The sequence below is a fragment of the Vulpes lagopus genome, chromosome 9 (genome assembly GCF_018345385.1).
Source record: "Vulpes lagopus strain Blue_001 chromosome 9, ASM1834538v1, whole genome shotgun sequence".
In the NCBI taxonomy this organism is placed as follows: domain Eukaryota; kingdom Metazoa; phylum Chordata; class Mammalia; order Carnivora; family Canidae; genus Vulpes; species Vulpes lagopus.
The window spans coordinates 73,047,969-73,065,710 of NC_054832.1; the positions used below are offsets into that span (position 1 = coordinate 73,047,969).

The 17,742-nt window shown below is 35.2% G+C and overlaps 1 protein-coding gene across 9 annotated transcripts in view; it reads left to right on the forward strand.

The window, feature by feature from the left end:
* TMEM68 (transmembrane protein 68) overlaps nt 1-17,742 on the forward strand; it is a 47,320-nt gene that overhangs the window by 1,475 nt on the left and 28,103 nt on the right. For 6 of the 9 annotated variants that reach the window (XR_005989872.1, XR_005989873.1, XM_041768841.1 and 3 more), the window contains exons 2-3: nt 6,107-6,151; nt 7,005-7,398. Coding sequence is in view for 6 of the 9 variants with exons in the window: in XM_041768841.1 (XP_041624775.1) it covers nt 7,074-7,398 (325 nt within the window). In the remaining 3 variants the exon portion in view is untranslated. Of the gene's footprint in view, nt 1-4,845; nt 4,890-6,106; nt 6,152-7,004; nt 7,399-11,632; nt 11,794-17,742 lie in introns of those variants that run through there. The other 3 variants (XM_041768843.1, XM_041768846.1, XM_041768847.1) reach the window with 3 other exon arrangements.

Genomic DNA, 17,742 nt, shown 5'->3' on the forward strand with positions numbered 1-17,742 from the left:
TTTGGCGCCTGCCTTTGGCCCAGGGCGCGATCCTGGAGACCCGGGATCGAATCCCACGTCGGGCTCCCGGTGCATGGAGCCTGCTTCTCCCTCTCCCTCTGCCTATGTCTCCGCCTCTCTCTCTCTCTCTCTCTGTGTGACTATCATAAAATAAATTAAAAAAAAAAAAAGAACCTAGAGTTTGGAGCTTGAAATCTACAAGGTACTGCTTTAAAGATAAAATAATTAGGTTTCCCAAATATGTTTATTTAATTTATGTTGGATAGACTCCAGTTCTACTTTTGGTTTGAGGTAGAATGCTTATTCATTAGAATGGAGTCCTAAATCCTCGTAAAAACAATTCTTAAAAAATGCAGAAAGGAAAAGGGAAGATGAATTTTATTTCAGTGAGTATTTAGTTTAACTGGCTTGTTCACTATATCCTCGATGTGGCCCGTATACTAAAAGTAAGGAATGGATCTGCTGCCATTCATGGTGCTAAAAGTCCTGATAATGGGTTTTTAACATAGATTTATTTCCTGAAGGTTTTCTAGGAAACAAAAATCCTCTGTTCCGATTTATTAGTTTTTGAAGTACTCTTATTTTAAAACGTATAAAGTCCATTACAGTAAATGTTTCTCACCGTCAATATCAACATGGTGATACTTTCTTTATATGTGCTGCACAGACAGTGTTGTAGATAGGAAACGACCTGGAATTTTGATGATTAAAATATTGTATCTAAAATAAATAAAATAATAAAATAAAATAAAATAAAATAAAATAAAATAAAATAAAATAAAATAAATAAGATAAAATAAAATAAAATAAAATATAAAATATTGTATCTTCCCCAAAACATCTTTTAACAATTATATATTTTTTTAAGTAAATATTTTTATTTATTTATTTATTCATGAGAGACACACACACACACACACAGAGAGAGAGAGAGAGAGAGAGGCAGAGACACAGGCAGAGGGAGAAGCAGGCTCCATGCAGGGAGCCCGATGCAGGACTCGATCCCGGGGCTCCAGGGTCATGCCCTGGGCTGAAGGCAGATGCTAAACCACTGAGCCACCCAGGCATCCCAACAATTATAGCTTTTAATTTGATTAAAGTAAATTAGTAAGGAGTCAAATAATAGCATGTGATAAATTGGAGGGGGGAAAAGGGCTGGGCAGAAGTAGAAGGAAGACAGAGATTGCAATCTTAATATTTTCAGCCTTTTCATAAAAGAGAGAAATAGAGAGAAATATTAAAGAAGTTACAATGAAAACCAGAGTCGGAAGTGGGAGAATTGGGTTTTAATTTTGGTCCTTGGTTCTTCACTGAATTAATTTAGTATCTTTGGGCAAGTCAGCTTGGCTTTCTCTTTTTAACTGGTTTCTGCAAAATTAAGAAGTTGCATTCATTAAATTCTAAAGCCCTGTTCACATATTATCAAAAGTAAGTATTTTATCAGCTCAAGAGCTTGTTATTCAGACTCTTCAGTTCTTTAGTGGCACGTTTTAGGGCACTATCTTGGTCTACATTTTTTGTCAGAGATTTGAATGAACACAGTTGGGGTTTATCTTTATTTAGCTGGTATTTGTCAGGTGACTACTATGTGTCAGGCATATTATTCTAAGTCCTTTACATATATTTTCTCATATGATTTTGTTTACTGATGTAACCTCTAGTGTTTAGAATAGTTATCAAGGGCAAACTATTTGGTTAATAAATATATGTTGAGTAAATGAATTAATAACCCAGTGATGTAAGTCATGTCTGAGCCTCCCCTTTCCCTTTCTTAGACGCTGTATTCTGTCTCCTCTGGCCTAATCAAGGACTGGTTCCAACAATTATTCCTCTCCCGTTTCGTCTATTTCTTACTCTCCTGTGACGCATTACCATTGGTATTAAAGACTGCTATATTTTCTTTCATCTTAAAACAGCAACAAACTTGACCCACATTCCTGTCTAGATAGTTACTACTTCTCTGTTCCTTTTTGCATCAGCATTCCTTTGAAGAATTGTCCATATTTGCTATTTCTAATTCATTTCCTCTTACTTTTTCATGAGTTTACTCCACCTGTCTTTCATTCCCCACTGTATCAAAATAGTTTTTAACTATCAGGGTTTGTTAGTGTCTCTGTGTTATAAAAGCCAGTGATCAATGATCATTTCTTAGACGTCTCTGCATCATTTGAAACAGCTGAATAACTCATTTCTTCTTGAACCCTCTCTTTGACATGCAGGTTTCCACTCCCAGAAGGAGAATACTGGTTCCTCTTTGTTTTCTCAATGTCTAAAATGTTGAGTCCCTTGATGCTCAATCCTGGGGATTCTTTCATTGTATATTTCCTCCCTAAAAGTATCTTTTTTTTAGTTTCAAGGTTTTCATGCAATCTGTGTGTTGCCAGTTCCCAAATCTGTTTCTCCAACCCTGATCTTCCTGCTAATCCCCTGACCAGCTGCCTGTTGAAGGTCTTCACTTGGATGTCTGTAAGAATCTTAACATGTTCAAAACAGAATTCCTGATCTCCATCCTGCTCCCCAAATCTGTTCATAGTGTACCTCCATCTTTTCACAAGCAAGCTAATAATGATGACCATGACAGCAGTACTTACTTAGTGTTTATAAAGTGGAGAGTACTCTTTTTTTTTTTTTGACATATATTCTTCACTACAGTCATACTAGACAAGTACTATTATTATCCCCAATTCACAGATGGAGAAACTGAGGCAGATGTGATAAGTAAATTGCCTTGGTCACACAGTTAAGTGGCAGAGTTTCCTGGAATATAAACCCACTTTGCCAAAAAACCATGTAGGCCTCCCAGACTTCTCTCACTCACTCTCATTCTGTACCTATTCATCAGCTATTCCTGTTGGCTTTATCTTCATGGTATATCCAGAAATTGATCATCTCTTACAGACCTTCACTCTGTCGCCCTTGTCTGAGCCACTTTATTACTCATTTCAATTATTGCCTTAACTTCCTATTTATTTGTCCCCTGTGCAGTGTATTCTCAGCACAGCGGTCATTTAAACTCCCAAGTGAGGCAGTCTCAATCTTCTGGTGCCTTCATCTCACTTAAGATAAAAGCAGGCCTATAAAGTTCTACAGTGCGACCCCTCTGCCCATTTCTGATTGCCCTCCCTATCACTCTTCTTCAGCCTGCTTCCTTGCCACTCCTTAGACCACACTACGTACACATCCTTTGTATTTCTCTTCCAAATACCCACATGGTTTGCATCCTCACTGCCTCAGGTCTCTGCTCAAATGCTTTCAGAGAGTCCTTCCCAGGCTACTGTATATCACATAGCAACCCCCCCCCCCACCCTCTTGCCTGCTATAGACCTCCTTTCTTACCCTGCTGTAGATTTTTCTCCATAGCACCTACCATCATGTAATGCAGTATATGTACTATTATATGCCAGTTTTATAGATCTTAGCAAGTTGAGGCACAGTTGGGTTACTGTATATGCTCCTCTCAGTATCAAACAACTGGAGTCAGTCATGGAGACTGACCTGAGTGGTAAAAGGTTATGAAATTAGGGTCTGAGGAGGTGTTGAAAGAATTAAAGATTCTGACCAGAGAATGGGTTTTTTCAGCTCGTCATAGCTGTGCTGAAACTTAAGAGTTTGTCTAATGGAAGAGGTTCTATGGTATAGAACTAGGTCCAGTAGGGAAGTTACAGTGAGGTAAGTATATGGAAGATCTTTTTAGTAGTTTGATGGATACTTTTAAAGATGGAATCAGACACCTTTTGATTTTTTTCTGTTCTGGAAGGGTTTAAATCAAAATCGAGGTTGACAGTTTAGAGGAGGTTCTTGCATGCAGCACTGGGCCACCTGTTCAGGGACTACTTATGTGGATGGCCGTGTAAACTCTCTCACGGGATGCCTGCCAATGCACTGTCCGTCTTCACTGTACTGTGTGTGTACTGTTTGTTTGATAAATCAGAATGTAATTGAGGATAAGTATAGTTCTAGTACCAGTTTGAGCGAGGGGGTACTAAAGAAGGTTTTAAAACCATAAGATGCTATGATCCTATTAAAATCAGAAATGAGGTTAGAGTATTGGGGCAATTGTATTAAGCAATAAGGTTAGATCATCAAAACAATTGGTTTTTAGGCCTAGGAAAAGCTTCTTCTAACATATTTGAGAGGCTATCGTAAATTTTAATTTATTTTATTTTTTAATTTATTAACAGTATTAAAATCTCTTTTTCTGTTGAGTTGTAATTCACCATAGCATTGACCATTTAAAAATGTATAACTTCAAGGTTGTATAACCATCACTACTATCTAATTCTGGAACCTTTTCATTATTCCCAAAAGACACCTCTGTTTCCATTAGCAGTCACTTGTCATTGCCCCTGGCAGCCACTTACCTTTTTGTTTCTATTCATTAGCCTATTCTGGATATTTCATATAAATGGAATCATACAGAACGTGGCCTTTAGTGCCTGATTTTTTTTTATCTAGTATGTTTTCAAGATTCATGCCTATTGTAGCATGAACCAGTACCTCTTTCTTTTTTTGGCTGAATAATACTCTGTTGGAGGGGTGGAGCATATTTAGTTTATCCGTTTATCAGTTGATGGACATTTGTGCTGTTTTCACTTTTTGGTCATTAGGAGTAATTTTGCTATCAACATTCATATAGGAATTTTTGTGTGAATACATGCTTTTAGTTTTCTGGGATATATATCTAGGACTAGAACTGTTGAGTCATAAGGTATGTTTAGCTTTTCAAGAAACTGCCAAATGGATTTCCACAGTGGTTGCACATTTTACATTCCCACCAGCAGTGTATGAAGATTCTAATTTTTCCACATCCTCATCAACACTTATTTTCCATTTTTGTGATTCCAGCTATCCTAGTGGGGGAGCTCTCATTTTAAAAGTAACACATTTTGGTATGTTCATGTTGCCTTCTAAATGATCAAACCCTGATACATTATAAGGGTTCAAGTCTTTAGATGGACTAATGAGCATATGATGTAATTAAAGCCTGTATCATTTTATGATGACAGATGTCAGCTACACTTGTGGTGAGCACAGCATAACATACAGAATTGTCAAATCACTGTGTTGCACACCTGAAATGAATGTGGCATTGTGTGTCACTAATACTTCAGTAAAAAAAAAAAAAAAAAAAAAGCCAGATTGTGGGCTTAATGTGTGTTGTGCTTCCCTTATGTTACCATAGGAGGCCTATATTTCTCAAAAGTAAATGCTCTTGGTTACAAGGGAATTAAATTAGACTAAATCTTCCATTCCTGGAGGAGTAAGTCAAAATGTATTCCCTGTTAATAAGTCAATCAGCAAGATAATCTTGGCATAAAGACAATGTATAACTGCTCTTGTATATCTGTCTCTCCCTCTCCCTCCATCCCTTTCTTTATTTACTCATTTCCTGTCTCATCTACAGAGGGTTTGAGATGATTTTTGTAAAGTTACATAGTATGAAGTAATGACAAATAGCTCTTAAGAATAGAATCAGAACCAGAAAAAATAGGAATGAAGGAAAGAAATCTTGTGTAAAAGATCACGATCATAAGAGCTAGTGTAATTTTTTTTTAAATTTTATTTATTTATTCATAGAGACACAGAGAATGAGGCAGAGACACAGGCAGAGGGAGAAGCAGGCTCCATCCAGAGAGCCCGATGTGGGACTCGATCCAGGGTCTCCAGGATCACGCCCTGGGCTGTAGGCGGCGCTAAACCACTGCGCCACTGGGGCTGCCCAGAGCTAGTGTAATTATATATCATAAATCTTATTTGATATCAGCTTATTATCTGGAAAAGCTACTAAAAAGAGACATGATCAGTTATATATTTTACCTTCATACTTTTTCTCCAAAGAAGTAAAGTTTTTTTATAGCTCTGAATTTAGAAAAAAGTCTTAAGTGGGGCTTTATATAATGGAAGTAAACAGTGTTATAGAGCTATCTGCACTAAAGCATTGGTAACATGAGTCTAATTATTAACTGTAATGCACTAGTGTGGAGCTAGGGCCATAACATTTGTCACACATTTATGAAATATTTATTTTATGGAACTATTAACTTGAGATATTAATTATTATTTTTTAAATCATATTTTTCTTCCATTTGTATACTTTGTTTTCCAGAATACTTACACTGAAGCTTGGGACAAGATATTTACCTAATTTCTGGTAAGTTAAGTGGCTAGTTTAGAGATAAGTGACATAAAGGGATGAAAGGGGAAAGGAGAGAAAATGAGTAGGAAAAATCAGAGAGGGTGACAGAACATGAGAGACTCCTAACTCTGGGAAACGAACAAGGGGGTGTGGAAGGGGAGGTGGGTGGGAGGATAGGGTAACTGGGTGACAGGCACTGAGGAGGGCACTTGATGGGATGAGCACTGGGTGTTATACTATATGTTGGCAAACCGAACACCAATAAAAGAAATATACAAAAAAAAAGAGATAAGTGACATAAAATAATTGTATAGGTATCTTTTCAGTCGTTGAACACTTAGAAATTTTAGTGACTAAGATAAAAATGACATTGATAAAATTTTATTATTGCAGAATGTCAAAAGAATATTTTTTTTGTAAACCTGCTTATAAAAGACAGTACCCAAAAATATATGTCATCATTTCCTAAAGAATTGGTTTACTTTTATTAAATCAAATATTGATGCTTTCTTTTGTGAAGAACAGTTATCTCAACATAACCTAGTTTAAGATACATTCAGTATGGTCCACTTAAGATGTAACTCAAATGATTAAGATCAATCCAAAATTTCATTCTTCATCAGGTTTATTTTCCTCTCTCAATTATAGCTTGTGAGTTATTTCAAAAGCTAAACCTGACATGCTTTATGAGCATGCAAATTAAACCTTATAATTTTCACATTGAAGTCTGTAACAAAGTTAACCAAGTTAACTATTAACAATCTACTCATTTTTCATATTAAGAAATGATTCTATGTAATATTAATGTAGACTAAAACATTTTTTTCAGCTGTGAAAAGAATAACATTGGATTATGTTTCCCTTCTAGTGGCCAAGTTAAGGACCTACCATGACAATGAAGAAAGAGACTGAATTTGTCATTTTCACCTAAAGAAAAATGATAGACAAAAATCAAACCTGTGGTACGGGACAGGATTCTATGCCCTATATGACTTGTCTGATTCACATACTTGAAGAATGGTTTGGTGTGGAGCAGTTGGAGGACTATTTGAATTTTGCAAACTATCTCCTTTGGGTTTTTACACCACTAATACTTTTAATACTTCCTTACTTTACTATTTTTCTTCTCTATCTTACTATTATTTTCTTACACATTTATAAGAGGAAGAATGTATTGAAAGAAGCCTACTCTCATAATTTATGGGATGGTGCAAGGAAGACGGTGGCAACTCTTTGGGATGGACATGCAGCAGTTTGGCATGGTAAGCAAGATTACTTTGTGGTCTGTGTGTGGCTGTTCATGAGTGTGGCACTGAAACTGTATCATTATCCCATTTTATTGATCGATACTGAAAAACATAGGGGATATTTACTATTTCCTTTTATCTCTTTGCATACATTGTATATATATAAATATGTCTTTCTTAACATGAGTTTTTCTAAGCATATTAGTTTCCATTAAACAACCATACAACAGACTATTTCTATAACCTAAAATATTAAAATTTGTATGTAAGCTATCTAAACGACTAAGAAACTAATTAAAGCTGTATAGAAACCTATTTCAAAAATGCTTTAGTTATTTAGAACTTAATTCCATTTTGTTCAAAATAAGTTTGACTTTCCTAGTGTAGAGATTTTTAGGAAAATGAGTATTAACTGATAATATTACATATAATTAGTATACCCAAACCTACCCATTTCCTGTTTGATTCATTTCAGAGGTCATATGTCTCTTGAATAAATGAATAGCAACAAGTTTCTCTCCAGGATATTCATTCTTTATCATTTGAGAGATTGTGGTGTTCTACATTTAATGATTGGCGGTCTTTGTTTGGCTATTATGAAAATTGCCCTCTTGTATAGCCTTTTATCAAGGACTTGGTGTTTTACTTTACCAATTTTTGTCTTATTTGTTGGTCATTTTTGTGTTAGGACAGAAAATACAGAAAATTCAATAGGTGGGTAACAAAGGTGTACTTTCTATTTCATTTTGAGCATCAGAGTGGTTTCAGAAGGAAGCCCAGATTTTGAAATAGGTACCAGAGGTTACATATCAGGAAGTATAAGGCTGCTAATAGCAAAAGTCACCAGTAACATGCTTATTAGGCCAGTTTTAATACTATGACTAATACTGTCATCGTTTTAATACTACATGCATTCTTTTTTTTTTTTTTTTTTTTGAAGAGTATTTATTTATTCATGAGAGACACAGAAAGAGAGGCAGAGACATAGGCAGAGGGAGAAGCAGGCTCCCTGCGAGGAGCCCGATGCAGGACTCCATCCCAGGACCCCAGGATCACGACCTGAGTCAAAGGCTCAACCACTGAGCCACCCAGGTGCCCCTACCACATGCGTTTCTTATAAGTCTTTTTTGAGCACCTATTATGTTATACACTGTTGAATGCTTACCATACATTCTTTTAGAATTTATGATAGATTCTACATATTGTCCCCATTTTACAGTTTTCCTGTGAGGAAGTTGAAGTTTGTCCTAGGTTTGGGAATTCAGGGTCAAAAGTAGTGGTATTCAGCAGGTTTGCAAACAGGAGCCATATGCCTTTGATGTGTTGAATTTTGAATATTACTCATTAATGTTAATGCTCTTGCCAGTCTTTATGCATGGTTGTTTTACGTGAGATAAGATGATACTTCAGCATATCGTGTGTAAGCATCTGAGAGACTGCATCTATTTAGACTGCTGTTGGTTCATTGTCTACAGTGACACAAAACTACAGTGGCATTGGTTATAATACTTGTGAATATATTTATCCTTCTCCCAAATATACACCCCTATATTTCAGAATATTATATATCCTAAGGAATTTGGGTTTGTGTATATTTCAGGACACATGATTTAATTTAGATAATTTCAAGCACTAAGCTTATTTTGTAATAGAATATGTAATTTTGAGATTTTTTTGTTTTTCTGAGGTATATTTAAATATGCATTTATGGCTCAGAGGAAGTAAAATATATAGTTCTTAGCCCATTTTAATGTTTTTTTTTTTTTATAGTAACTTAACATTATATTTTATTAGCTAAGTGACACTCTTTTAAAAGTGATTGTTCCTTATTCAACCATAAAAAATGAGGAAATCCTGCCATTTACAACATGGATGGACCTTGAAGGCATTATGCTAAGTGAGATAAGTCAGACAGAGATAAATACTGTATGATTTCACTTATATGTGCCATCTAAAAAAAAGAAAAAACCCAAACTTATAGAAAAAGAGGTCAGACTTACAGCTACCAGAGAAAAAACCCAAACTTATAGAAAAAGAGGTCAGACTTACAGCTACCAGAGGCAGAAGATGGAGAAGGGTGAATTGGAGGAGGGTGGTCAAAAGTCAAACTTCCAGTTATTAGATAAATAAGTTCTAGGGATGTAATATACAACACGACTATAGTTAACACTGCTGTTCAATGTATAGTAAAGTTTTTAGGAGTAAATCTTAAGAGTTTTTACATAAGAAAAAGTTTTTTCTTTATTTTTTTTATCTATATGAGATGATGGATGTTAGCAGAACCTGCTGTGGTAAATCATTTCACAATATATGTAATTCAGACCATCATGCTCTGTGCCTTTAACTTATACAGTGATACGTACCAATTGCTTGTCAATAAAACTGGAAAAAATGATTTTCTTTATCCTATTGTTAATGACATATATAAAAAGCATTTGTGTGCATATTTGGATTTTTGTATTTGGTGTGAAATCAGTTTTAATTTATGCTTTTTAAAGAATCTTCAAAGGAATTTTTTAACTAATAAAGGTGTTTATTGTAAAAAAATGTGGCAAAAAACCAAAGAAAATAATGGTCACCTAAAATTTACTATGCATTTGCATTTTGTTAAAATTATAGTGTGTTTATAATTTCTTACATGTGTTGCCAATTAGTATTTTTCATGTCACTAAGCCTTACTGACTTCTAATGACTACATGGAACTATATAAGTCTTATAATGAATTTAGTCAGTTATCTGCTGAGCTATCATTTATTTATAACTTGTTTACTATAAATTTCTTTGTATAAGAATCTATCCACTGTTTTCTGTTTCGAAGTTGTATTTTATGTCATACTGTATATAATTTAAGTGCTCTGTCATTTTTCAAAAACCTCTTTTTTTAAAAAAAGATTTATTTATTTGACAGGGAGTACAAGCAGGGGGAGCAGCAGGCAGAGGGAGAAAAAGGAGCAGGCTCCCTGCTGAACTAGAAACCCTATGTGAGGCTGGATCCCAGAACTCTGGGATCATGACCCGAGCTGAAGACAGACACTTAACCCATTGAGCCACCCAGGCGCCACCCCTTCCCCCAAAAATTATCTGATTCTTGTTTGCTGCATACCATAATTCCTATAGTAAATCAAGAAATATTAATTTGATGTTTCTTAAATACCTATATTTGTAGGTAGTTTGCTTGGTGGTAGGTCAATGAAATCCTTACCCTCAAGTTAGCTTTTTAAACTATTAAAATTTTTGACTCATTTTTCAAAAACCATAATTCCTGGAAAATATGAATATTTTAAAAAGCTGTACTCATAATATTTAATATTTCCCCTGAAAATTAATAGGATGAGAAAGAGTCCTCAGATATCTAAGTGTTTTTGAGGGAAGTAAAGCTATTTATTTTAGCACAACTGTAAAGGTAATGAGGACTGTAACTTTCACTTTAGGAAAGTAAGGAATATTTCATTTTGAGGCTTTTAGTAGTTTATCTTGTTTTATTTCATATTTGTTTTACAAGGGAAATTTATTGTCTGAAAATATGTATGCTCACCTAATGCCATTGTAACTGGTTAAATTCATTGGCAGAATAAAATTTTTGAAAAATATGGTGGATAAATAGTTTGATCATAGGGTTTATTATGAGTTACTGAGTTTTTTTATGGACAAACTTTTACTTTATATTCTATTACTTCATAAAAAAATAGATACAATTTATTCACTAAAGGGTCCTATAAATTAAACCACATGTAGCAAGATCTATGGGAAAATTAAATTGAGGTATTAAGAAATATTCCCTCTCTGCTTCAGTTGAAAAAGCAATTCCTTTAATGTCTTCTGTCTTTCATTGGGTGAGGGACTGCCTGAGTTCAAAACCAATGACTGGTTGGGTGGCCTTAACAAGTTATGTAACTTCTTTTTCCCCTTCCCCCTCTCCTTTCTCCTCCCTGCCTTTTGCAACAGTTATGATTTTTTTAAACCTTTTTTTTAAAATTTAGAATTACAGAGAAGTTGCAAAATACCAAGATTCTTGCATGTTTTTCACACAATTTCCTCTAATGTTAACATCTTACGTGACCATTTATACAGCTATTGAATTAATGATGTTACAAAACCATTAACTAAACTACAGGCCTTATTCAAATCTTACCAGTTTTCTCACCAGTGTCCTTGTACCAGAATCCCATGCTGCATTTAGTGCCCTGTCTCCTCCAATATATGATGGTTATTTAGTTCGGTGTTTTGTTTTGTTTTGTGTGCTTCACAGTTTTGAAGATGACTGCTCAATTTTTTGTAGACTCTCAATTTAGATATGATGTTTTCCATAATGTGACTGAAGTTACACATATTTACACGTATTTGACAAGAATACCACAAAAGTGATGATGTATTCTTCTCAGTGCATCATATCAGAGGTACATGATGTTGGTATGTCTGATTACTGTTGATACTAACTTTGATTATGTGGCTAAGGAGGTGTTTCCAGGTTTCTCTACCATAAAGTTGCTATTTTCTACTTGGTAATTGATAAATATCTTAGGAGAACTACTTAAAACTAAATAACCTCCTCAAACAAGATATTTAATGTTTTGAATCTTATTTTCTCCATCTAGAAAATGGGTTGTAAGGATTCAGTGAAATTTCATGTAAAGTGGTATTTAGCATAATTTCTATTGCATACTAAATGTTTAATGAATGTTAGCTATCATAATTATAGAGTATCTTTTTTAAAAAAGGTTTATTTATTTGAGAGGGAGAGAGTACCTTCGTGCAAGCAGGAGGAGGGGCAGCAGGAGAGGGAGAGAATCTTGAGCACACTCCCTGCTGAGCATGGAGGCTGAGCCAGGGCTCCATCTCTTGACTCTGAGATCATGACCTGAGCTGAAATCAAGAGTTGGACACTTAGCCAGCTGAGCCACCCAGGTGCCCCAAAGAACATCTTCAGTAATATGGAAGGCACCAAAATACATTGTCTGTGACTTGTTCATCATTATTATTTTTTAAAAAAGATTTTTATTTTATTTGGGGGCGGGGGGAGAGAGAGAGCAGGAGCAGGGGGAGGGGCAGAAGGAGAGGGAAAAGCAGACTCCCTGCTGAGCAGGGAGCCCAATGTGGGACTGGATCCCAGGACCCTATGATTATGACCTGAACCAAAGGCAGATGCTTAACTGAGCCCCCCAGGCTCCCCTATCTTGATCATTATTAAGTTTTTTTTTTTTTTTCATTATTAAGTTCAACTTAACATACCTACTGTGTTCTGTCAGAGTCCCTGGTATTTTCAAGATATTTTTCGGTCATCAAATTTTTTACTATTATTTCTAGTAAGAAATGAATTTCGCTACCTAATATACAAGCACATATGTATATACTATTTCATGAAAAGTATATATACTTTCTACAGTGATCTGTTTTATTTTCAATTCTTTCTTATTTAAAAAGAAAAATGCTCATAACTCACTAAAGTGATTTCATAATGATTGTAAATAGCATTTGTAAGTCACAGATATAGCTTAGCATAGACGTATCTGTTGTACAAGTTGTAGTATAGGCCAAGAGCATGGACTTTGGAGTTAAACAAATATGGGTTTGCACTCTGGCCCTACCTGGGCCGAGGGGCCTCACTACTCAAAATATGCCACTCCCTCCCTAGACAGTGGCTGGATGGACAGTGACAATTAATTGCCATTGTGATTACTTTCTCTGAGTTTGTGTTGCTCATCAGACCCCCTAAGGATTGGTGTACTATAGGCAGGAGATGATAGGACTGTGCTTTGGAAGTAACCTTGGGAAGAGAGAATGATAGATTTAAGAGGTTTTAGAAGTAAAACGTACAGGACTTGGTAACCAGGTAAATATGGAGTCTTGAGGAAGAGCTTAAGTGCCCTAAAGTTTCTACTTTTTTTTCTTTTTAAAGATTATTTATTTGAGAGAGAGCACGTGAAGGGGGGAGGGGCAGAGAGAGAGAAACCTAAGCAGACTCCATGCTGAATGCAGAGCTGGTTGTCAGGCTTCCTCCTATCACGCTGAAATCACGACCCAAGCCAAAATCAAGAGTTGGACACTCAGCTGACTGAGCCACCCTGGTGTCCCGAAAGTTTCTACTTCTCCCAGGGAAACATTGGCCAGGAAACATTCCATTTAGACACAGTCATGTGAGTGGAACCATAAAGATGGGAAAGTATTTTTAGGGAGCCACTTTTTTTTTTTTAATTTTTTTTTTTATTTATTTATGATAGTCACAGAGAGAGAAAGAGAGGGAGGCAGAGACATAGGCAGAGGGAGAAGCAGGCTCCATGCAGGGAGCCTGATGTGGGATTCGATCCTGGGTCTCCAGGATCACGCCCTGGGCCAAAGGCAGGCGCCAAACCACTGCGCCACCCAGGGATCCCAGGGAGCCACATTTTGCTCAAATAATTCATGTAAGAATCTGTTTAATAAAACTTGATAGGCAATTGGGCTCTAAAAGACCTTGAAAATGTTGGACTAGAGTGTTATCTACTGATGCTTTCTGAGCAGTGAGTGGTCTATCACATCTGTGACACAGTTAAATAATATATTTGGATTTCATGTTTATTGCCACTGTGGTAAACCATAGTTTTTGTCAATAATTGAATTAACTGGATTTTTCTACTTTAAATCAGATGATTTGGTATTATATAAGTACAGTTATTTAATTCTTTTTTTAATATTCTGGAAGGCACGAAGGAACCTCAGAAATATTCTGTGTAGAATCCCTCAAAGAAGTATTTTTTTTCCTCAAAAAATTTATCTGAGACAGTTGATTCTTTTGGTAACTTGAGACCACCTCATTGATCGTTCTGTAGAGCTAAAAGTCAATCTGATTACTTGAATTAGAGGTAGGTAAATGGAAAGAAATGTTAAAAGCAAACATAATCTCAAAATATCATTAAATTTAATTTTTAAAAACATTCTTTTAAGTCCATTTGAGATATTACCAAGTACTTTTTCTTTCAATACTAGAATCACAGTTATACTTAATTTCGTCCGTTTGGTGAAGACATTATAAACTACTTTAAAAATGAATTTTCTGCCCTAAAATTTACATTGAAGTCTATATTATTTGAATGTTTGCTTCTTAGCACATCAAATGGGGATAAACTTAAGGAAAGAAACAGTTTCAGGTTTTCATATTCTGGATTTTCCTTTTGTCTCTTACAAGTGAGTAGTGGGATTCTTGGGACAGCTGTTCTGTGTGTGGCAGTGTGGCTTTAGGAGCTTGCTTTCTTTTCTGCTCTAGCCACTTGAGATTTCCTTTCTCTTTACCTTCCTTTTACTCTGAGCCTAATTCTGCCTTTGGCCTCTAAATGCTTGTTCCCCTCCCCCCCCCTTGTTTTTTGTTTCTTTTTTTGAGAAAGATTTCTCCATTTTTATTTAACTGAATGGAGTATAAGCCAAAGTTGGTGTTTCTTTTATGCCATGAAAAAATAGTAGTAACAAAAACAATTTATCACTTTATAATTTTCTTTCCTTTTCAAAATTGAGATATAATTAACATTCTATCACACTAGGTATACAATGTAGTGATTTAATATTTGCATATGTGTGAGATGATCACCACAATAAGTCTGGTTAAAATATGAAATGATCACCACAATAAGTCTGGTTAAAATACGTCATCGTACACTATGATGCCACTATGACAAAAATTTTGTTTTCCTGTGATGAGGACTTTTAAGATTCTCTTAGCAATCTTCAAATATACTATAGTATTACTATAGTCACCATGCTGTACATTATATCACCATGACTTATTTATTTTATAACAAAAGTTTGTATCCCTTGACCCCATTTTGCCTACTCCCATCTCCTGCCTTTGGCAACCTCCAATCTGTTCTCAGTGAGCTCTGTTTTTTTGTTTGTTGTTTTTAAAGTCCACATATAAGGAAGATTGTATGGTATTTATCTTTCTCTTTCTAACTTATTTTACTGAGCATAATGCCCTCAAGTTCCATCTATGTTGTCACAGATGGTATAAGATATCATTCTTTTTTATAGGTGAATAGTATTCCATTGTATGTATATATGCTGTATCTTCTTTATCCATTTATTCATTCGTGGACACTTAGATTGTTTTTATATCTTGGCTATTGTAAATAATTCTGTAGTGAACATTGGGATGCAGATGTTGTTTTGAATTAGTGTTTTTATTTTCTTTGGATAAATACCCAGAAGTGGAATTGCTGGATGGTGTGGTAGTTCTATTTTTAACTTTCTGGGGATCCTCCAGACTGTTTTCCGTAGTGGTTGTACTAATTTACATTCATACCAACAGTGCAGGAGGGTTCCCTTTTTTCCATATCCTTGCCAACACTTGTTATTTCTTGACTTCTTAATAATAGCTATTGTAACAGATATGAGATGATAACTCATAATACTTTTGATTTGCATTTCCCTGATTAGTGATGTCATTCATGTACTGGTTGGTATTCTGTATATCTTTGTAAAATATCTGTTTAGATTTTGTCCATTTTTTAAATGATTGTTTGCTTTTTTTTGCTATTTTTGAGTTGTATGAGTTCTTTGTATTTTGCATATTAACTGCTTATCAGACACATGATTTGCAAATGTCTTCTCCCTTTCAGTAGGTTGCCTTTTCATTTCGTTGATGATTTCCTTTGCCATGCAGAAGCATTTAGTTTGATATAGTCCCATTTGTGTATTTTTGGTTTTGTTGCCTTTGATTTTGGAATCAGGTTTAAAAAATCATTGCCATGTCTAATGTCATGGAGTTTACTGGCTATGTCTTCTAGTTCTGTGGTTTCAGGTCTTAACATTCAAATCTTTAATCCATTTTGCATTAATTTTTGTGTATGAGGAAGATAGTAGTCTAGTTTTATTCTTTTGAATGTGACCACCCACACTGTTTATTGAAGAGATTATTCTTTACCCATTGCATATTCTTGGCTCTTTTGTCAAAAATTAATTGACCATATATGTGTGGGTTTATTTCTGTTCTCTATTCTGTTGATCTATGTGTCTGTTTTTTTTTTTTAAGATTTATTTATTTATTCATGAGAGACAGGGGGAGAGAGAGAGAGAGAGAGAGGGAGGGAGAGAGGCAGAGACACAGGCAGAGGGAGAAGCAGACTCCATGCAGGGAGCCCAACGTGGGACTTGATCTCAGGTTTCCAGGATCAGGCCCTGGGCCAAAGGCTGTGCTAAACCACTGAGCCACCCGGGCTGACCTATATGTGTTTTTATTTCAGTACCATAAGGTTTTGATTACTATAGATTTGTAACATAGTTTGAAATCAGGTAACATGACACCCCCAGTTTTGTTCTTTCTCATGATTGCTTTGGCTCTTTGACATTTTCTGTGGTTTCACAAAAATATTTGGGATTGCTTGTTTCATTTCTCTGAAAAATGCCATTGAAATTTTCATAGGGATTGCATTGAATCTATGGATTGCTTTGGCTGGTGTGAACATTTTAACAATATTAATTCTTCCAATACATGAGCATGGAATATCATTCCATTTATTTGTATCTTCTTCAGTTTCTCTTATTAATACCACAGTTTTCAGTGTATAGATCTTTTACCATTTTGGTTAAATTTATTCTGATATTTTATTCCTTTTCATATAATCTTAAATGAAATTGTTAACTTAATCTCTTTTTTGATAGTTTATTAGTGTATAGAAACACAACAGATGTCTATATATTGATTTTGTGTTCTGCAACTTTACTGAATTTTATTCTAATGGTTTTTTGATGGAGTCTTTAGGGTTTCCTGTAAAGAATATCATGTCATCGGGCAGATGTGTCCCTCATGAATAAATAATCAAATCTTAAAAAAAAAAAAAAGAATATCATGTCATTTATAAATAGTGACAGTTTTACTCCTTCCTTTCCAATTTGGATGCCTTTTAATTCTTGTTCTTGCCTAATTGTTCTGGCTAGGATTTCTAGTACTATGTTGAATAAAAGTAGTGAGAGTGGGCATCCTTGTCTTGTTTCTGATCTTAGAGGAAAAGCTTTCAGTTTTTCACTGTTGAATATGATGTTAGCTGTGGGCTTGTCATATATGTTGAGATATGTTGCCTCTACACTTTGTTGAGAGTTTTTATCATAAGTGGATACTGAACTCTGTCATAATGCTTTTTCTGCATCTACTGAGATGATAATATGATTTTTATTCATTTTGTCAATGTAGTGTATCACATTGATTTGTAAATGTTGAATCATTTTTACATCCCTATAATCAATTCCACTTGGTCATAGTATATGATTTTTTTAATGCACTGCACAATTTGATTTGCTGATATTTTGTTGAAGATTTATATATAGGGATCCCTGGGTGGCGCAGCGGTTTGGCGCCTGCCTTTGGCCTAGGGCGCGATCCTGGAGACCCGGGAT